The 22,742-nt window shown below is 39.4% G+C and overlaps 1 protein-coding gene across 1 annotated transcript in view; it reads right to left on the bottom strand.

The window, feature by feature from the left end:
- Positions 1-22,742, bottom strand: part of AHRR (aryl hydrocarbon receptor repressor) — a 69,937-nt gene that overhangs the window by 11,157 nt on the left and 36,038 nt on the right. Inside the window, exons 3-4 of the mRNA XM_005153421.3 lie at positions 17,705-17,805; positions 635-724 (exon numbers count right to left, since the gene is read on the bottom strand). Of these exons, the coding sequence (XP_005153478.1) occupies positions 635-724; positions 17,705-17,805 (191 nt within the window). The remainder of the gene's footprint in view (positions 1-634; positions 725-17,704; positions 17,806-22,742) is intronic.

Genomic DNA, 22,742 nt, shown 5'->3' with positions numbered 1-22,742 from the left:
GCAACAGACACAAGCTGCAACATGGGAAACTGGGACTTGATACAAGCAGGAGAAAAAAAATTATGGACAGGGCGGTTAAACAATGGAATACGTCATGCAGAGGGGTCATGGAAACTCAAAACTTGATCAGATGAGTACCAGATCAACCTGCACTAGCTGGATCTGGTTTGCGCAGGAGGTGGGTTTGAGCAGGAGGTTGGAGTAGATGACCTCCAGAGGTCCCTTTCAAATATGTTCTGTCATTCTGTGACTTTACAATGTATTTATTATGCATACACAACCAGTCTATATGTCGAAATGTCTATGTATAGCAGCATTTTATACTGACATTGAAAAGAAACTTTTAGCTAAATCTTATTTTTATGATGGATTACATTACTGTTAACAAAAACTTTACAAAAGGAACAACATTACAAGGAATTCATCTTCACCTGTCAGATCAAAAAAGTAATTTAGCCTGAAATGGCATAGTAAAATAACTTCATTTCAATACTGTATGTCTAATCAGCAGTAGAAGGATAAGGCTAAACAGTTTAAGTGCTGCATTTTAGAAAGCCAGTTAGCAGTAGTAACTACGAGAAAATCATTACAATGAGAGTGACTATGTATTGTAAATATTAGTTCATATATTTACCTGATGAAACCCTAGATAGTCCACAATCGTTGATGACGCATAAAATATCATTCCATCTGCACTCACAACCAACGCAAAACCATTCAGTGACTAAAGGGAAAACAATATTAAAAATAATAAGAAAGTAAAGAGTGAAAAGGGTATAAAATGTAGTCATTTTAAGAATATTCTAGATCTGAAAAACATCACTCCTCAAACAAGTTGGACATCAAATTTTGCAGAAAGGCCCTTTTTCCTAACATGAAAGATGAATAACAATATGGAACATAGTTTTTTTCTTTTTTTAAATGAAGTTAGGATAAGTAATTTCAGTGTGACTACCATATTACATTACCAGTTTATTATCTACTTCACATTTTATCATTAATTCATATAGTTAAAAGCTTAATAGCAAGTGTCAAATACTCTCTTTGCTTTTAGTTTAAAACATCACATTCCATAATAATTGCTTTGAATGTACATGCATTGATACATATAGATAATATAATAATCTCCAACAAGAAAATTAAATGCATGTACTGTGGTAGCTGTCACTTTAAAACTGGACTTGTAATTTAATGCATGGCTGTTTTCATACGCTTCTATGAAAATACCTATGTGATGTAATTGCATAAATGCAATGAATATATAAAGTAGGAAATAAATGCTTCACTGATAGAGACCCCTGTTTAATCTAAAAAGAAAACCTGAGTTAATTCATATGGAGTCAGTGATGTAAGGAAAGTAACCAGGAAAATAAGGATTAAATAAACAATATATAAATTAACAAGTAAAATAAGGATTAAAGGAAACACATGACGTAAACATCAAGATCATCACACTGCATGTAGCCTGACTAATTTTGCCTCTCTTCTCTTGGTAAAGACACAGTAACATATCTTCACTCCAGATGGCCTGTATTCCAAGGTTGTTTAGATGATCCTTTCATGTTTTGAGGACTTTTGAGATGACACTTCAAATGGCTGCTGATGAAATATTGCTACATGATTACTATCCTTGCTTCACCTTTCTTTCAATTTACTGTTGTAGCAATGTGCCTATTAATCCTGAGTTAATCCTGAAGCACAATGAGGGCAGATTTTCAATCACTCGGTAACCAGACACACTGACATATTTTTGTGAGCTTGGTTCTCTTTTTGGTTCCTAAATAAGGACCAGATTTCCAAGACTGCTCGAAGCCTGTTCCCACTGTGACAATGGTGGGCAGAATTTCAAGAGTTCAGTGCACAATAGCCTGACCTCCTCAGAAGATTTGGCCCCAATCAGAAATGTGGAGCACCTTTGGAAATGTGGCCCAATGGGACCACAGATGGTCAGGGGCTCTGTGTCTCAAAAAAACTGTGAAATGATGACTGGAGAAATGTAGTGGAGAGACTGCAGTGGCTCACCTACCTTTGGAAAGAGCTGTAGCAGCAACTGGTTCAACCAAGTCACTGCTAACCATGAGTCATGGCTAAGAATAGTCAAGTGCAAATCATTGCCAGGCCCAGGTCAGCTCTAAAGATACAGATCCTTTCCAGAACAAGGGTTATCTCTGCCTAGTTGGGTTTGTGCTGAACACTGGTTATCCCAGTCGACTCTCCAAGTGCAAGAAGTTGCTGGACTGCTGCTATTTTCTGCTCTAAATAATGCCCAAATTAATCTAAACACCTCACTAACCAGAAGTCAATGTGTCAAGATTTCTATGTATTCACATCTGTGCCTTTCACTGCACTGAGCAGAGCCTCCATAGATGATATCTGTCATACCCATGTCCAGTGTCAAGTGGAGACAAGAAAGCATTTTTGGCATCTTGTCTCTTTGGACTCGCATTTTTGGCATCTTGTCTCTTTGGACTCATCTTCACAGCAATGAAACCATCAGTGATGTGATGTTAGGAATTTTATTACATTTTTAAGATCTAGCAGGCCTTTTAATTTGGACAGAATAAAAATTTCCACAAAGATAACCATAGGACATTTAAGGGAGCTACTTCATGTTTGTGGCTGTTACATGCGTGTTCCAAAAGATCTCCAGGCAGGTAGAACTTTAGAACATTAAAGAAATGTTCATAATTGAAGAAATGTTCTTAACCCATGCAAATAAATACAGCAAGTTCTATTTGGGAAGGCTTAACAAAATGGCCATAAGATCTGAATACTAATAAAGAATCTCACACGTATCATGCTGAGCATCCTTGAAATGGGGTTGATCCTGCAGGTAAGCTGGAGTTTTTCAGCCCCTGTAAGAAATAGCTGGGGAGCACCTGCCTTTGCCAAAGATTGCTTTTATGAAGCAAGAAATAAATGCCCCTATCCAAAAATGACTCTTCTTCATCCAACATACTGGTACACACTCTTTAGGCCTACACACATACCCTAAGAGATGAGTTTCTACTTTTAAAATGTAAAACCTGCCCCCCCCCCACAGCGAAGGTGAGCAGATTTTTCTTTATGCAAAGGTTTCTTTCACAGAGCCAGAGTCAGCCTGGACCAGGTGTAGCAGTTTTTAAAACAGGAAAGGGAAATGGGACCATGTATCCCATTTTTAACCATTTCTAAGGGTTCAGATCAGTGGACTGGCAGCTACATCTGTGAGGTTGTAACATATAAGGAGGGGTGGGAGGGCGCAAGAGGAAAGAAGAAGCAGAGGAAAATTTCAAGGAGCCATGTGTTTAGGTTAAGAGAAATATGTATGGATTTGAGAGATGTATGTAAATGAAGAGAATTCCAAACTTCCCCACTTTGTTTTTGTTTTGTTCTTGAGATGCTGATGTCCTTTCCTGAGTTAAGATCTCTTAAGTAAGGATTGCCTGGTTTTCATGACCCCAAATGCAGACATCAGATGATCTACGCTGCAGGCAGGAAAAGAAAAACCCACTTTGGTGCAACAACAACTTTTATGGAGCCTCATGAGGCTGTTGAGGATTAACACAACTTCCATGTGTCTAAACCTCATTTTAGCTGGGAAACCTGCTGATTCAGACATACTAAAAAGACATGAGCTGGACATGGAGTAAAACTTCTTAACCAGTGATTCTCACCTGTGACTGCAAATTTTTCTGTTTTCTCAATATTACGCTGAAGTACGTACCCTAAAACAGTTGAGTGTGAGACGTGACAGCTGTAGCACAGAGCACTCTGAATAGAATCAGAGTTGGGATGAGATTTATGCTTTTCTGACCTGCTTGCTGCAGCCAGGGAGGTAGAATATGTTTGCTAACACAGGTCTGGTACCCCAGAAGTATGGAATAATGACTGCAGGTTAGTAGGAAAAGACCTCTTCTGACCTCTCAGATAAATCTCTCAGGTATCATATACAACTGCATACTCAAGCCCTTTACAGTAATCCTGCATAGAAATTTTCCATTATTCTGGCCAGAATCCTAGTGATTTATTAGACTGAGTGAAAAAGAGAGACAGCTTCAGCCCATGAGAATGAATAAAAACTATTCCCAGCTTTTTTGCTCTAAGTTACAAATGAAAGAGGACAACAAAGTATATGGCCCCACTTATGATCTTAAACACTTTCAGTTACTGAAATAGAGTTCTCAGCAATAGCTTTCTCTTGTTCCCAGTGAAAGGGAGGCTGCACTGGTGTGCTGTGTCAGAACCACAGCATCCATCTATCAGGCAATAGATAACCTGGGGGGAAGAAAAGGGAGAGGATGTGAAACAGCTTCATAATGTAAGCATGTGTCTGCCCAAAACACAGAGGGGACAACACAGAGAAGTAAAGGCAGCTTTTCTCAGTAAAAACAATGTAAAGGCAGCTTTCAGTAGAAATAATGGAAAGCCTGAAACAGGGCTTTTGGATTTAGAGGAGGAAATAACTGAACTCCACAGCTCAGTGTGGATGTTATTTGCTTTATGTACAACCGGTGTGTTTTAATCAATAAAGTCCGCTTGCACCCTATTACAACTATTAGCAATTTTGCATATACTTACACATGCACAATGAGACACACCGAGCATATAGAAACACAGACAAAGATATGAACTTGGGCATTAAAACTTTCACAACAGAAAACAACTAACTTTGAATCTAAAAAAAAATGCATGGTTATAAACTGCCATTTGGTAAACCATATGGATTCAATGACAGATGGAATTTCTAATGCAGGATAATAGATGAAACATGTGAGAAGGCCTTAAGTATGTATTGTGAACATTTGTTTGTTTGTATTAGGCTTTTTAAAAACACTTACATGGGTTTTCTACATTGTACTTTACAAATGAAATCATGTGGCTTTTTCTTTTTTTTTTTTTTTTTAGCAAACGGAAAGAAAAAATGAAAGAATTGAAAAAAAAAGGGTTTGGCACCAGACAGGGGCCTGTGTTCTTTTGCAAGAACATGTACATCCAATTATGTACTCACGAAAAGCTGCACCTGCTACTGAAACAAAAAACAATTAATCTGTCAGTTCAAAGAATGTACAACATTATTCTGGTGCCCGCAGTAGCTGCGAGATGAAAGTTATCAGTTCCTTCCATTAAGAAGTTTTTGAAACATTATTAGTCAAGAGGTTTTCTTTGGGAATGAAGGAAAATATTTTGAGGAAGGTAGGACTTCCTTTGGCAAGATCCTTTATATATCCTGATTTTTTTTTTCTGGTCCCATGGCAGAAAATCAGCCAGCAAATACTTCAAAGATATTTTGGTCAAGGTCATGGCATAATAAAAATAAGAAGGGGGGGTGGGAAGAGACAGAAAACAAGTTCCAATCCACATTTCTCTTATTACTCTTCCTTGAAATAAAGGAAAATTCACTAGCACTAGGTCTCCAGAGACCATGTTACTATGGTTACTAAAGTACAACAGTCAAGGCCTGCAGCCATGCCTTGCTTTGAACAGATTTTCGAGTCACGCAACTTGGGTACTAAATTTCCAGGGTCATTTGGCTCACAGTTTATCTGGAACAGCTTCACTTAATAGTGGATCGCTGGGTTTTTGCATCTTATGTGGGATGGGGCCATTTTCTGGTGATCTAAGTAAGCAGCTATTTAAAAACTTGGGAAATACTTGTTCTCGTCTTATGAATATTGGGAGGAAAATGCAGACAGTTAATGTGTCTTCTGTCTTTAACTGTACTGTTTAGTGGATCAGTATTTCTTTCCACTGGTGTTTTTAGGATTCGTAATTGAACTTCTCAAAAATCCCTCTGAAATCCCTGAGGTTCTCTTATAACTGAATAAAAATGAAAAAAAAAAAAGAAAAAGAAACTCTTACAGAACCCTGAAATAAAACCCACATAAAAGACCATTCAGAAGTACTGTATTTGGTGACATCAGAGTATGGCTTTTACTCAACGAGTACAGTATCTCTTAGCCCTCCAGACTCAGGCATTTCTCTGATATCTACAAAGCAACTTCAAAAGGAATATTTCTGTGAGTAAGCACTATTTCGTGCGAAGGAGGAGTGGCAGAATTGTTTTCAGCATTCAGTTTTGATCAAAGGCTTGCATGTACTGCTTAGTTTTCAGGCAAAAGAAACAAAACAGAAGATGAATTTCCATCATTTGAGCCAGGGGAGGAAGTAAATCCTACAGGCTGAAGCCTACAGCTGTGGGTTTATATGGGAAGCCTTTCAGAGGGAAAGTGTTCAATCTGATTGATTTGATTTTATAGACAGCAGAAATGTTTCTTTTCAAACACAAAGAAATATGATCAGAATGCCTCTTTCACTCTTCTTGTCTTCCCAATTAGAATAAAGTTCACGTTCCTGCATGTCTCTTTGAGCCTGGATATCACTTCAGCTTCCTTAAAGACAGTATGGAAATTCAGTAGCTAGTGCTACGCTACACAGAGCAGGGCTGGCAAACTTTTCTTTGGTCATTCACATTGCCAGAAGAATTTGAGCCCTGGCCCTCTCATTTACCATGCCATCTGAAAAGCACGGACGATTGTTAACCATTCAGCTGGTGACATTTGTAGTTATTCCATTTCTCAGTATCCCATCAGTTCCACCAAGGAATTAGGGCAACTTTGGAGATTCTTGTTTATGTATGTGTCTTCAGTCTAACAAGGGAGCTGGAACACTGTGGCTCGTCAAGAGGCAGCAGACAAAACTGGCCTCCTGGAAATCAGTTAGGAAAATGTAAGTCATTGGGCTCTGGTAATTGTGAGCTATAAACTTTCAAGAAAACATAACAGGTCCCTGGAGGGTGAGTTTGTAATGTGTGCACACATGTAAATAAATTTCAAACCGTGGTGAAGTTGGTTTTCATATGCTTGATATGTAATAAGTATTTGACACAACCAAGAACAAATTTTGCCTTTCAAGTTGTTTTGATTGCGTGATGTAATATCGTAAATGTAGCTTTTTTTCTCTTATACTTTCATTCTAAGCTAAGCTTTTGTAACAAAGCTTGCTTTAGTCTGTGTCAAGTCCTTGGGCTAGAACCTCTCTTCTTTATGATACGCATGAACCACTGGGCACCAATAAGCCCAGCACTTCAAGAGTAACCACTCTGCCCAAGATGGTACTGAGAAATGAGAGTTGAAACATCGTTTGGCTTTGTATGTGCAGGAAGCGGTGCAGTGGTGCACAACAGAAAGAGATACATCCCAACTGGCTCTCACTGTTTCACAAGTATCAAACACTGGAAATGACAATGCAAGACTGTATGCTTCCAGAGCAGAGCAGTGCTAATGACTAATAGCTTAAAGACAGGTTAGAGAAGATTTTGTTTTTGCAAAAGTGAATTTATGGGTGACGCCAACCACTTCAGTACAAATTTGTTATATGGCACGTTTGCTTAGATTAAATTACTAACACCAACAATGCTTTCTATCGATGACAAGGTTTGGTGGATTTTTTTTTCATGTCTAATTGTAAAAAAGCCATGATCTTTTTCTTTGCATTACCAAATAGGATTTCATATGGGAATTGAGTATATGAATACTACCTGAGATTAGTGAACATTATGCAAGTTCTGGAGACTATTTATAGTAATCTAAAGAGAATAATATTAAAATTATTAATTCCAAAATTGTCAAGAAAAAGCATATTTTATTTATTAATACACAGATATATGTATAATGATAGCTGGATATGCTACTAGGTACTCGGATGAGTAACATGCACTTTACTTTAGCAATTATTAAATACTAACGTGTGAGATAATCTCTTATATCTTTTCCTTTGGTCTTCTCAATTAATCATGATCTTGAATTTAAAATTTTGCTCTACCAGTAATGGACCCCTCCTGTCAACGCTCTTTCACAAATCCTGTGCCCTGGACTGCACTTGGAAATAGAAACAATCTTTATATTGATTTATGCAGTTTCTCATTTCACTTCCCCAAAAGCAGATGTTGCATTCACAGATGGAAGCAAAGCTGGGGCAATATCATATCTTCAGTGCAAGTTCAGCCCTTTCTTCTTTCTGAGCTCTGCAGCTGCTCTGAGCTTTTCAGTCTTCTCTTCAACAATTTCAGTATAGAAAATGCAAGCCTGATTAATTTCATTTGAGAAGACTCAAAATGAAGCATTAATTGCTCACTACTCTGCACTTGCAATAACAAATTTAGTTAGGTAGACTTTGCAGTAACAAATGTAGTAAGATTACCCTTTATCTTCCACAGAAATAACTTACTGAAGAGTCTCAAATAATATTTACCCAACATGTTGGATAATTAGACATATGTAAGTACCAAATGTCTGGATTTTTTTTCAGCATTATTTACATGTAAGTGCATCAAGTCCTAAAGAGAAGCCATCATAATATTCCATCCACAGCTGACTTTTATTTGTACTTGTAAACTGCTAACGAGATGAATGGCAGATATCTCTTTCTGTAAGGAATCAAAACCTAAAAGAGACAATATTGCAGCCTACGTACTGTAAACAGATTGTGATGTCCTAATTTCAGAGCACTATTTTTCTGTGTATTTAGCACTATATATCACTTTTTCTAATACAGAACTCTTTCAGGGGTGGGGAGAAGAGCAAAACAATCTGTATTTCACATTCTCTTCAATAATACGTGCTGAACCAGCTTTTTTAAACACCATTTAAGGTCCGTGTTGTTTTTAGACACTGTGGCATTCCTGAATTTAACTCTGGAAACTGTCTTACTGTGCATGTTACCATCCTGTGCATGTTTTATATCCTGCATAAAACACACCCTGTCCCACACTGGCAGCAAAGGTGAATTCTGCTACTAATGTTACATTGACCCAGAGAGGCAAGCAATACTTTCTTTAAGCTAGATATCAAGTGTATGACAGTGAATGAATTGTCTAGAAAGAGGTAAGGATGGGAAGTTAGAGACAACTCATCTAACTAGCAGCAATGACTGTAAATCTTAAATTGAGTTACAAACTAGAATAAGGGTTCCCCTTCTGTAAGCCTCTGCTTTGGTCCGAGCACACATTTCTTGCTAAAAGAAGCCCAGTTGCAGTCACTAGAGAATTCTGGAGGCATTGCAGTGCTTGGGGGAGGCAGGAAAGGTGTAGAACACATTGGGGAAAATGCCTGCTATTGGCCACCATCAGCTTTTGCAGCTAGGAATTCCTGGAAGAACTGCAATTATAATGGGATATAAAAACCATCTAATTTCTCTTTTTTCTAACCATAAAATGTCAGGGACAGTTAAAATCAGAATGATGGTGATTTCTCTTGAAGTTCTTGGAACAGGAACAGAACTATTTTAAGGGTGCCTATCTGTCCTCACATCTCCAAATCAATACTGTATCTGTGTTAATAGGAAACAGTGCATTTAATGGGTAGCATAATGCTTTTTAATAACGGTTTTCAGTTCAAACCCATCAAATAACATATTTAAGTTTTATTAACTGGGGTAGGCAAAAAATAAAATTTAAATGTACTCAGTGTTTTTAATAAAATTTGTGTGTTTTTCTTTTGAAACTTTCATTACCACAAAACCTAATCACTGCAAATTTGTGAAATGTCTTAGGGCAACACACAATCTTGCCTGGACCTGCTTTCTAGCTCATCACTTCCCCTTACTGAGAAGATAGGGCAGCTGCAGCTCATTAGCTTTTCTGAATTGGAAATAAGGAATATACTGAAAGCAAGTGTCAGCTGTAAGTACAGATTAAGCTAATAATTATTAATTACACTTCAAACAGCTGAAGACCAGTTAAGCAAGGGAAGACTGCAATGATCTATGATAACAGACAGGCATTATTTAAAGTGTATTTTTGTTTTATTATTTTTTCTTTTTTACAATGTATGTCTTGGCCATCTTCAAAAACAGGACACTTCCTCAAAAGCAAATGCTCCTTCAGAAATTTGTATGGAAGGAACAGTGTGTTATGATTGCCTTCATTAGTTGAATGCATGAATTCCAGTTCTAGTAGGAGGCTAAATCCTGGTGCATCTATACGACGCAGTGATTACACACAGATATTGAACCTATTGATTCGTGAGAATGGTTGCCAAGGAATAGCTCTGAAGTCTGTGAGAGGAAAAAAAAAACCCTAATCAAGCTGAAATGGGAGAATATGTTTTGCTGGGGAGGAAGTCATGTGGCCGCTGGACTGTCTCCAGAGGCACCGAAATAGCCACAGCAGAAACAGAGGAAGTGGCTGTGAAAAGTGAGCTCGGGTGGAGTTGTCTGTGATAAACAGCCCAGAGACAGCAACAGGGGCCTGAAATTCAGATCCACATCTGGTCTGTGCCCAAAGCTTATTGATTCTTTACCTTAATGTTGCTGATGGACAGCTTCCTCATTCACAGGTACACCTAAAATTCTCAGCTAGGCCTCCTTATATGACAGCAGGTTTGCCTCTACCCTGACAAATGGAAGGCACTTTTCTGATGCCAGGTTTGCCAGTGCAAACCAGAGAGGATGCTGCCTTTTTTCTCTGCACACCTGTGCTTCCTGCCTGCTCCCACTGCTCTATCACATTAAATATAAGCTGCTTGCCCTGATTTTCCAACCTGCTCACAGCCTGCTCTGCCCTCAATTATAATCTGTCATTTCATGTTGGAGAAGCCAAGTGCTAACTCTCATCAGTCCAACGTGTTACCCTTACCGATAAGCAAGCTTCGAAAACAAGCGCTTTATGGTGTTTCCTATTTTGCTAAAAGGCTCCCCACAAGCCTCTGTAGAGGTACCTGATTTTTCTCCTTCAAACCCATCCTTAAAACTCTTGAAAAAGTCCTGGCAGAGGTCAAGCTGCTTCTACACTGTGAGTACTGGCAACTGTGGTTACCATTTTGGTCATTATTCACCAACTGTATGCTGAGCTGAATCAAAAGGAATGTGGCCAGCAGGTCAAGGGAGGTGATTCTCCCCCTCTAATCTACTCTCATGAGGCCCCGACTGCATGCAGCTCTGGGGTCCCCAACATAAGAAGGATATGGACCTGCTGGAGCAACTCCAGAGGAGACTATAAAGATTATTACATCCCTGGCAGTTTTCAAGGCCAGATTTTATGAAGCCTTGGGTGATATGGTTTAGTGTGAGGTGTGGAACTAGATGATCTTAAGGTCCTTTCCAACCCTAATTATTCTATGATTCTCTGATTAGAAGACTGGAGCACCTCTACTATGGAGACAGGCTGAAAGAGCTGGGCTTGTTCAGATTGGAGAAGAGCAGGCTCCAGGGGGACCTTAGAGGAAGCCTTCCGGTACCTAAAGGGGGCCTACAAGAAATCTGGAGAGAGACTTTTTACAAGGGCAGGTAGTGACAGGACAAGGGCTTTAAGCTGTCAGAGGGTAGATTTAGATTAAACATTAGGAAAAAATCTTCCCTGTGAGGGTGGTGAGGCAGAGGCACAGGTTGCCCATAGTATCTGTGGCTTCCCTATCACTGGCAGTGTTCAGGACCATGTTGGATACGGCTTGGAACAACCTGGTCTAGTGGAAGGTATCCCTGCTTGCGGCACGGGGGTTGGAGCTGGATGAGCTCTAGGTCCCTTCCAGCCTAAACCATTCTATGATTCTATGCTTATTTCCACACATTGTGCTGCCCATCAAAATGCACTTTCATCACTTGTCTCATATGTAGGCTGCAAATCTGAAAGGAGGGGATCACATGTTTGGTTTTTTTGCTCTGCCCCACTGTTATGTGCCACCACCTGTATTTCAAAAACCTCAGAGCTATGGCATCATCATGATCATTACAGTCGTAACAGTAGCACTGAGGACTGGGGGAGAGAGTAGATGGTGTTTAGAGGTCACAGGCTTTTCTGTCCATATTTGAGAAGAAAAAAAAATAATAAAAAAGGAAAAGCAAGAACATTAGTTATTTGTTTAAAGGGTAACACAAAGGATGTTTTTTACACAAAGTTGTGGCCATGCCAAATTTCAAGTCTGGATTTTAGAAATATGCCTATTTTGCAAAATGAAAAAGAGGGACCAGGGCTTCTGAAATGTTCCTTTGTGTTTTGCTTGTGCCTAGCAGGAAGAAAATGAATGTACACATATGATAAAACAGCAAGTTACCCCTGATCCCATTTATGGTGCCTTTTTTTTCATGGATAAATTCTCTGTAAGTCATCTCAAGTGACTGATGTCAGTTTAAATCATGTCATCTGAATTACTGGGAGAAGGTTCATATTTAAAAACAAAGGAAAGAAAATGGGTTATTTGGGTAACTTTTAAAGTTGTAGCAACTAGAAAAGAGACTACAAGCTTTTTATGAGAACTTCGCATTTTGATGGCCCCATTTTAAACCAGCAGATTAAAAGGTGATCATGAGCTAACATGATTTACCTTTGAAGGACTGTGCTAAGAAAGTCATCACTGTTGGAAGCTGAAAAGGAATTCAAGACCAGATAAATCAAAAGGTGTCTCTCTACAGTGTCTGATTTCTGAAGTCCATGTCTTGGTCATAGCTCTGTTTAACAACCATGCACTTCTGTCTGACTCCCAGTTTTCCTTCTCAAGTTTGAACTAAAACATAACAGGAAGAGTAAGGTCTCTTGCCCTCACACTGAAATTCAAACTGGAGTACCTTTTTCAAGAGCACAGCTTTATCATGTACTGATTACATAAATCAGTTTGGAAGGAGGAAGTGGAATTACACCAAGTTCAAAAAAATTACAGGAAACCAAGTGGGAAAAGGGTTTCCTATGTTATTTCCTTATGCAGAGTAAAGAACAGCACCAATAGGATGTTTTCTAATGTATCATTTTCCAACTCCTTTGGAATGAAGCTTGAACTGTAGTTCAAGCCACTGGGAAACACCTTTTGTTGCCAAAATGTGCACATATATCACTCTGTTCAAAGTAACTCCCAGAAAGCTTATTATATGCAGCCACTTTTAAGGTAACGATGTAATGTTAAATAATATGCTTTGGGTTTGCATTGTATCATATCCTGTATCCTTTGCTTAGATAAAACGACTGGCTTTCTTTGCTTTTGATTAAGAAGACTTGAGCTCTATTTGGTATTTAAATTCATGGAAAAAGCCTCACTGACTTCAGCATGAACTCCCAAGCAATAACCAAAATTTCCTATTCACAATAGTGCCCAAACCTGTCATATGGAATTAAGAAATAATATGTAAAGCATATTATTATGTAAAAAAATAATATGTAAAGCATGAGTGATAGTGTGCTTGTTCTGTGAGACAAAGTGTCTATACCTTACTATGCTATTGGTTTGCACCAGCAGTCAATTCCAAGCACAAATACTGCTGGATCAGAAACTAGATGCCTGAATTACCTCACTAGTCATGTTACTTAAAACTCATCTGGCAAAATTCATCTGCTAAGTGGCAGAACAAAAGCATGTCTACAAAACATGGAAGCTCTGTTTGAAAAATAGCACTTCAGATGATTAAGTAGTTTATGTAATAAAACTAAGATTATTCATACAAGTGGAGAATTGTAAGGGCTGCACCAGCAAAACTAGCATTCAGTGTTTTTCTCCACTTCTGAAGACAGACATGATTTTGAAGAAGGTTTTGGGTTTGTTTTGGGGGTTTTGTGTTTGGCGTTTTGGTTTTGTTTGGGGTTTTGTTAGTTTGTGGTTTGTTTTTCTTTTTTTTAATAAAGGACCATATGTGTCTGTTTTTAGGATTTTTTTAGGATTCCAGGCATCTGACAGTCTTTGTCTAAAAGTTTAAATAAGCAAGTTGTAAGCCTGTCCAGATGCCTCTGTGCAGCCTTCCTGCCCTCAAGCAGATCGACACTCCTGCCCAATTTGCTGTCATCTGCAAACTTACTAAGGGTGCACTCAATGTCCTTGTCCAGATCATAGATAAAGATAGTAAACAGAATATACAGTGTTACTGAATAAGAAACACCAGGACAGTATGATGACTGGCATCATCAGTGCAGCCCATAAAGAAAAGCATGAGACAAAACCACAGAAATGTGATTCTTGTGCCCCGAAGCCTTAAGAGTAGAGGATGCATGTGGAAATCTGTCTGTGAACTGGGCAAAAAAATGCCTTGGAACATCCTGAAAACAACATAGGCCTTTCCTGAAAGAGTGTGAGCTGCTGGTAAGCACGAAAATGACAAATCGGGCCAGATCTGGCCTTTATCAGTATTCATCAGTGAGATGGGGCATGAGAGAACCAGGCAGTCTCACTCCATTAGCATCTGTTTGGAAGCTGCACGGATCATCCAGCTTTCTTTTAAATATTGTGACATTTTGGATTTAAAGCACTATTTTCACACCTGAAAAGAATTATGTCCAGTACATCTGGAGACAGAGATACCATAAATCTTCTGCTGCAACCTACAAGAGTGGAACAGGAGACCAACAGACATAATGAAGAAGGAAAGGAAGCCCATCAAGACATCTCCCTAGCAGCAAGGGTTGAGACAGAAATTTGAGTGCCCTCCATAAGGAGTAAAAATACCTGCAGGAGCAACTGTGAGGTGGTCAATAATGTCCAAGGGACAATTTTGGCAGGGTGCCACTTAGCATATAGGTGATGATTATAGAAGAAGTGGTCAGTAGTGATGATGGGGCCACTGCCTGACTGCGTGTCATTGAGAACACAAGTTCAGATAGGGCCTTCCTCTCAAAAACCGACATTTAATTCTTCCAGTAGGATAGTATAACACATGAAAATTACACATGCATTTGGGATGAGGAATTACCTGCGCAGCAGTGTGGAGTCTGAGTCTGGACTTGAGACTATGAGTGCAGCATAGCTGGGGGGAAGAGTAGGAGGTGGCTAACAGCCATAAGACGATTATTGCAATTGAGGCTATTGCCTAGATACCCACCAGTGATTCATTCTTATTTTTCCAAGACACCATTTTATTGTGTTTCTCCACCCCATCACCCCGTAAATTCTCTCTGGATTTATTAACTGCCAATACAATTTATTTTCCCAGTTTTCTGGATATGGGTTTGGCCCAGTGTTCCTTAAGTATTTAATAACAAGCTTCAGAAACTGAATGTGGCCCTTTTCTGCCAGAAGGCATGTGGGGCAGTGGTTGCAATGCCACCTGTCTTGGAAAATACCTTAAAGCACAGTGTTAAAAGTCATTACTGCAGTCAGATGGAGTCTGAAGTCTCCAAGGAGAACAAAAACTGCAAGAAAGGGGTATACTCAGAAAGACCATTAATAAAATCAAACTGTCTTCCCTCCAAAGGGAAAGAAAGATGGCAAGGAAAGAGTCTCTTATCTAGAAGAAGTGATCTTAGAAAAGTGAAAGAAATTATTTGTTTAGGTACCTGCTGTGTTCCACTAAAAAATCTTTGATAAACTGGTATCATTGTTTATTCTGTTAATGTTGATGAAAGCTATTTGATTATAGCTGTAAAAAACCTCTATAAAATCTTCAACAAAAAACACATGTTGTGGCAGAGGCCTTTAGAAATAAAAGACATTTTAAACATACTTTGAAGACAGCCTAATGCCATTGCTTTCTTTCAAGCTGAAAGGGGAAGTACTGCATTGTTCCAAGACTCAAGAATCACAGATACGTTATTTACCAGTAATTAGGATTCTTGTTGTACTGTATTTCTACCTATACATAGAGCAGAGTGATCATACTCACTAGGAAATAAAAGAAGCAAAAGGCAAAAGCGATTATGCCTGGTTTTCCATTAACATTGTGTTCAAGGACAGTATTATTCATACATATTTTGGTGATTCAGATTATTCTGGTTTGCATTATGTAAAGCATCTAGGAGAGATTGCAGAGTGCGAGGTAATGTCACAAGAAGGAAAGTGCCTTTTGACAGCAGAAAAATGTCTTTTGAGAGCCAGAAAAGTGGCCACATTTACAAGTCAATATATAAAGCACAGCAACCACCAGCAACACTGTTTGCTTCTCTTGGAAGGGAATCACAGATACGACTGTTTAGTTAAACCCCACAGGCTCTGATAACCAGCATGGTGAATTTGGTGGAACAACAGAAAAAAAGCTCTTTTCTTTGTATGCCTTAGCCACTGAATGAACATATGAGCCAAATTCAGGCCCCAGGGAATGTCCCAGCAAGCCCTGAGGAAAACTCACTCTCTTATTCTAGGTCAGACATGCCCATAAATGAAGCCTGGTGAATACATTTTTATTAACATGCTCTTAATCATCCCGTTAATGGTCCATATTAAGTAGAATCCAGGATAAAATATCTCACATATATTCAAAGGGAATGTGACTCCTATATATGCTGTAGTAAGCAGACCATTACCATATTCAGTAATATTAGTCTCTTCCAATCTACCTGAAATTATGTATCAGTGTTCTCTCCATGTGCCTGTAGCAGCAGGTTACTGTTTGAATATCCTTAATGATTATGACTTGTGCGTATATACACCAAAAAAACCATAGACAAAGGTAGGAGACCCTCATGAAAAATTAGATACTCAGCATGTTTATATTATATCCTTTATAGTATAACTATATATGTAGTATATATATCTATCTATATATAGTGTGTATATATATAATATAGATATCTATATCTATCTATCTATATATATATATAGATAGTATATCCTGTACTCCTTAATCACTGAGAATGGAAATGATTGTGAGTTTGCTGAGGCACTGACACAAGTTGCCCAGAGAAGCTGTGGCTGCCCCATCCCTGGCAGTGTTCAAGGCCAGGTTGGATGGGGCTTTGAGCAACCTGCTCTAGCAGAAGGTGTCCCTGTCTGTGGCAGGGGTGTTGGAATGAGATGATCTTTAAGGTTTCTTCCAATCCAAACCATTCTATGATTCTGTAATTGCAAATAATACCTGACAGCCAAACATCTCATTTTGGTATTAGCACTAACTAATCAGATGACTGCATTACTTGCTTTGAAATACAAAATTGAAATCTTCTAAAGTAGTACAAGGAAGGAAAGCAGGGTGCCAGTTTCCATTCCGTACAACTTACGAACAACTTGTGATACTGGATCCCATGATGATTTGCCTTTTTTCTTTAATAGTATACAGCATTTATTTGCTAAAGGCTACTATTTCATTTACATTTATATGTATCTCAGAGCTGTTATTACAATTTTTATACCACTGATATTATCCTATCCAAAATAACTATACATATGTAGTCTTAATCACAAAGCAATTTCCAAGGAGCTTAGTGTATAAAAGGCATTATTACATCATGTGTTTGAAATGCATATGTATCTGGGATGGACTGCTGTGATCTATCTGGTTCAGTAGTTCACAGCAGTATTTATTCTTCCTCCAGATTAATGGATCCAATTCTCAGTAAAAATATGGCCCTTTATCATGCTTTGCCAATATAAAGTCCCTAAGAAAAATGTTAATGGAAAGCCAGGGGTAAAAACTCATAGAAGGAATAAGTTCTGCACACACAGCTTCCCTCAGAACAGAGAGTTGAGGAAGTAGGATTAATTAAAATATCCCAGAATAATCTCAGATCAGAAACAAGGAAAGCTCCTGCTGGCGCTCTGAAACATTGTCAAGTAAAATAAACCTCTGCTATCACCCCAAGTGAAAAAGAACTGTAAACTGCTGGAGCTCATGAGTAATTTCAAGGATGTAAGAGTGTAAGGTACAACTGCCAAATGGAGACTGACCAGGACTATCGCAACTGCCAGAGAGCACTCGTGTGATTCTTTAATGACCCACACCAAGACTGACCATTTGTTCAAAGTTGCCACAAAGCATTAAAATGAATCTGTCATCAAACTGAATAAACTAGACCCACAAAAGACAGTGTTTTTCCACTCACTTCTAGTAGAAGTCCACCTTCTTGTACAGCAGTCTTGTTAGATATATTGTCTTCTTTTGTCGTTTGGCCAACTTGCTTCTTAAAGTGCTTTTCTTGAATGGCTGTTGAAAAGAGTTATCAATTTAGAAATCATAATGATTAGGGCTGCTAGTCTAAAACTCTTATTTAGGCACTTAAGATGCACTGATTTAATTGGGAGTTACTGCCTTTGTGGTCTGGATCTCAGTTACTAACAACTTTCTTTTGCTGTGAGGGAGATAGATACATATTTGGCACTCCAGATGTTTTTTATATGAAATATCTATCACATTTTTTATTGAACATATTTTTTCCATTAGTGTACTCTACATAGAGCAACAACCAAAACCCACAGGAAAGAAACAAAAGAAAGTTAGCAAGTTGTTTTGTTTATAAGAATATGTATTATGACAATATAAAGAAACATCTATATAGCTCAGAAGACAAGGCACTGAAATTAGTTCCTTATTTTCAGTGCTGACCTTCTTGGCATCAGATTATTTTCAGTCTCTCTTTACCCTCTTCATGTCTCTGAGTCTGAGCATGAATGTAAGATTCAAGGGAAGGTTCTTAAACTGCTTCATTTTTAAACAGAGGTTTAAAGTTTGTTTTTAGCGTCACTTACCACATGAAATTCATTAAAATCTCTCACTATAGATTAAAATTGCATGTATTTTTCCTCACAATAACGAAAACCTTCATGGGAGTCAAAACTGGTGAGTGCTTCCTGCAAATGGGTTATCATTGCTTGATCTGAAATGTCTTCTAATACTCCATATTGATGTATACCACAAAAAAATCCCTGAAATACAATGCCATTTCTAGGGCTAATGAAAGAATCTGAGAAGGCTGACATCACTTGATACACTGGGCTCCTGCATCATGTAGGGAGTATGACATGAATCTGTCGTTATCATTTGCTCAGTAAAAGTTGAGTCAGCTTCACTCCTGCTGCCCTGTCCCAGAGATGGGTCATACAAATATACAGGTAGCAAGCAGAGATTCAGTTTTCTGTTTGTTCTCCTTTCAATGGAGAGAATGAGAGAGGAGAAAATACCGATGACATTTGCTGGGACATTTGATACACATTGTCCCTCCCAGCTAAAGGAGAGCTGGAGCAGCCAGAACCTGAGACGGTTAATCTCAGGTTAATCCAAAACCAAAAAGGTTGGCACAAAAAGGAATAGTTTACACCAAGTCAGAATATGAAGAGGAGACAGCCAGCAAGCCTTTAATGCTCCTGAGCTTGCAGCTAATGTTCATGACATTTAATGGGATTTAAATTTTAGTAAGATACCAAATTAAGAAAAAGGTATATATTCCTAAGTAGTTTGAATGATATGGATCTAAACAGAGTCACAAAGGGCTGTGACTCAATTTAGCAGCCTAGTGAGGGACTGTTGCAAGATCCATCAGCATTTTACAATAGATCATAGCAACGCAGAGCCACACTGAATATTCGTGCTGGTTTTTAGCTTATGTTGTAAATATTTGCTGGCAGTGATAATGTCAGTCATTACCCCAAGCAATCACTTCAAATGTACAATTAGATGTCATAAATCCCTCCCCTGGGCATGGGAAAACACATCAGGAAAATCCTAAGCTGCCTAAACCAGATCCCTATCCACGTTTTCCAGCCAAAACAACATTGTGATTTCAGACGTGTAAGCGAGGCTGCTATGAACGGGACACAGAGATTCTTCAGACTTCGTTTTCACTTCTGTATACCTTTTGGACTAACTGGAAACAGTTGTGCTTTTTTTCCCCCATATCAGCCAAGCCTTCTGCTATGCCTCTCCCATAAGAGCAGACATGTGGACACTCACGGCAATCGTTTTTAAAAGCCCAGCAGGGGCATCTTCCAGCATTTTCCCCCTCAGAGGGGATGGTTTTGTGATTAGTGCCACGGCGGTTTGCAGTCTTTGTACAGGTTAAAGGACAGACAGGGAGGGGTGCGAGGAAAAGAAGGTTTATTTTTGTGATGTGCTCCTCTGGCGTTGTGAAAATTCCACCAGTTCAAACTTCACCATTAGTGGAAACTATTATTCTACCCGACTGAGAGGGCCAGAGCTCCCTGCCTGTTTGTTAGCCTTCAGGCTCACACAAACACAGCAGCAGAAGCACAAGAGATGTTTGTTCCACAGCTTGTCTGGCTACTATAAATTCCATCTCCAAATGGAAAGTATTTTAATGTTATTTTGCCAGCTAGAGTTACCCATATGTTAGGCCACACACATCCGTTTCATAACATACCCTACTCATTGGCCTGGACTGCAAGGAGACCCATTGCACCGTCAAAGACAAATGACACCCATCATGCCAGGCATCAAGAGCTCCTCGGAGACAAGGACATTTGTTCGTTGCACCTGAGGCAGCAGAGCTGTAGCTCACTGTTCATTCTTGTTGTGCCTCCCTGCACTGGAAACACACATTAATCCACCCAGGCCTGGCTGATACTACAGGAACAGCTCAAGAGAGATACTACTGCTGGTGACAGCCTGTCACTGGGAGAAAGGGCAGCAAGACAGAGAGAAAACCACACAGATCCCTCAAATGAATGAGGAGGAGGAAGCACACAACATGACAGGGTGAGGAGGGAAAAATGCAAGATGGTACCTGACTAGGCAGAAAAATAGGGAAAAGAAAACCTAGCAGCCTAGTTATACCTCTGTCACCACCAACAATCATAGAATCATAGAATAGTTAGGATTGGAAAGGACCTCATCTAGAGGCAGAACTGAAAGCAAGTATTGGTTAGGAGAAGTGGCTTGAATTCAAAGGCCTGGATGCCAATAGAGCTGTGGTCAAGCTTAGACATCACATAAAATGGTGGCCCTCTGAAGCAACAGTAAAGCATACCATGCCGAAGACAAATGAAAGACTGGAGGATGCAGGGAGCTGTCTCTAGTAGGCAGGGAGGAGCAAACTGCGAAGAGCTAAAGAATAACAAACAGCAAAGGATGACTCAGTGACCTGAGGGGAAAACTGGATGCTGCCGTTCCTATATATCAAGAATGGGGCAAGGAAGACACTGATATTGCAGGCAGTCTGGTGAATGCTGCTGGCTGTAAATAAATAAATCATTCAGAAAGCTTTACCTTTATGGAGCCATGGACTGCTTTTGATGGGAGAGGCAAGCCTCGAGACTATATTATCTGCAATCCAGAGCACAGTGCTCTCCTACCAGGTTCAAAACTGGCAGACTGAAGTGATGTGAAGCTGGGACAGCAGAGACTTGCTTCTGAGCACAACTTCTCTAGCCTGTGCTTCCAGAGCACAAAATAAAACAGAAGATGGAGCTGTTCTGCCAAAGAAGATGAATGAGGGAATTGATACCACAGGTTGATAAAACACAATGTATACATATACCAGGGTTGGCAGTTCCACAAGTTCATGCCATCTACTGAGCATGGTGCAATCACAGGCAACATTGAGAGCCCACAGGTTTGGAAATGCTGAGTCCTACAGAAGGGCAACACTGTGGAAATGTACAGGGCAGGGGAGAGCCAGGAGGAAGATTAAGGTAAAAAAAAAAAGAAGGAAAATGGTCAGTGCAACTTCCTGGAGGAAAGGTACCAGATCCAAGGACATTGGTCCAAGTTCTGAGCTGGAAGAGACAAAAAGAGTGGAAATGAAAAAATAATGTAGAGTTAGAACTGACAGTTAATTAACAGAGGAAAAAAGTCCACAAAAGGGATGGTAAGTTTGGCTGAAGGAGTCTGGGACTATTGCAGGCAGTGCTGCTGAGCTTGCAGTGCTGCTGAGCTTGTCACAGCTGCACTGTCTCTCCCCAGAGCACTGAGATCTCTTTTGAGCCTCCAGTTCTGACGCGAGCATAGCTATCTGCATTTGCAAACCCCCTGGCTTGAAAACAAAATCTGGAATATTGTAAAGAAGAGAAAAGCTGCCTGACACTTTAAAGTCTATAGGAGCATTATGAAACCAGCCGCTCCCTTTACCCCAGAAATAACAGAACATTTATTTGTTGCAGAACACTGTATTCTTTCAGAGGGATGGAAATTTCAGGACTCTTAAAACTTCACTTTTCAAACCCATGGGATTACATTCTCCAAAGTGTTTCTATACCTCTTTCTGTACAAGCACAACCTTCTTTCTTCAGAAAATAACTGGCAAATTTACCTGCCATGCTAAGCTCTGTAACTAACTGATGTGTGGTCAAACCATAGCCCAGCCAACCCAGGAGCCTTGCACTGCTCAGGCTACCTGCATCAAGCAACAGCACAGGTAAGAAATGAGCAGTGAAAGGGTGCTGTTTCTTATCTGAGCACCTTGCCTGGGTTCATCTGAGGTGTAACAAGGGGATATCACTGCCTTCTTCAGAGTCAGTATGATGTAGATATGTCAGTTTCAAGCCCTTCTATGAGGAGTACCTGTGAGACCATTTCTCTTCAGTGATGCCAACGGGATACATTTTTTGGCTGTTTTATTTAAATGGACAGATGAAAATACCTGGATGTAGCTTGCAGCTTGCATGTTCAGAAATACTGCTTTAGCATACAAGTCTTACTTTTGTTAACTATTATTTGAAAGGAAGTGAAAACAGGGTCTTTCTTCCTGAATCTTTTAGCTGCAGGAAGAATCAGCTATGCACTACCCTGAATGTTAAGAAAACAAAACAAAATAACTAGGAAACACTTAGTGTGAGCAATTCTGATTAACAAACCCACAGCCATGAACTGAAATGATCTGTTTCCTCTTGCTGTGTTACAGAGAACACCGAGTGACAAGGACAGGGCTTATTAGATGCACACTGAAACTAAACAATATACAACATAACAAATGGCTATTATACATTGCCAAACAATACTAAAGGGATGTTTGCACTCTGGAATGCAACAACATATAGGTTGCATGAACATTTTGGGAAAAAAATCAGCACTAACATGCACCCTCTGAATAAAAGATGTATGGTGCTCAGTCCTGTTGCGGAGGCTACCAGAGTGCCAGATGAAATTATGCTAGCAATAATGCAAAGTTTTTCTTCCCAACTTAGCGGTTT

Source organism: Melopsittacus undulatus, chromosome 1 (assembly GCF_012275295.1).
Source record: "Melopsittacus undulatus isolate bMelUnd1 chromosome 1, bMelUnd1.mat.Z, whole genome shotgun sequence".
Lineage (NCBI taxonomy): Eukaryota > Metazoa > Chordata > Aves > Psittaciformes > Psittaculidae > Melopsittacus > Melopsittacus undulatus.
The sequence above is the reverse complement of the archived record's forward strand: the minus strand, read 5'-3'. Positions and strand labels throughout refer to the sequence as shown.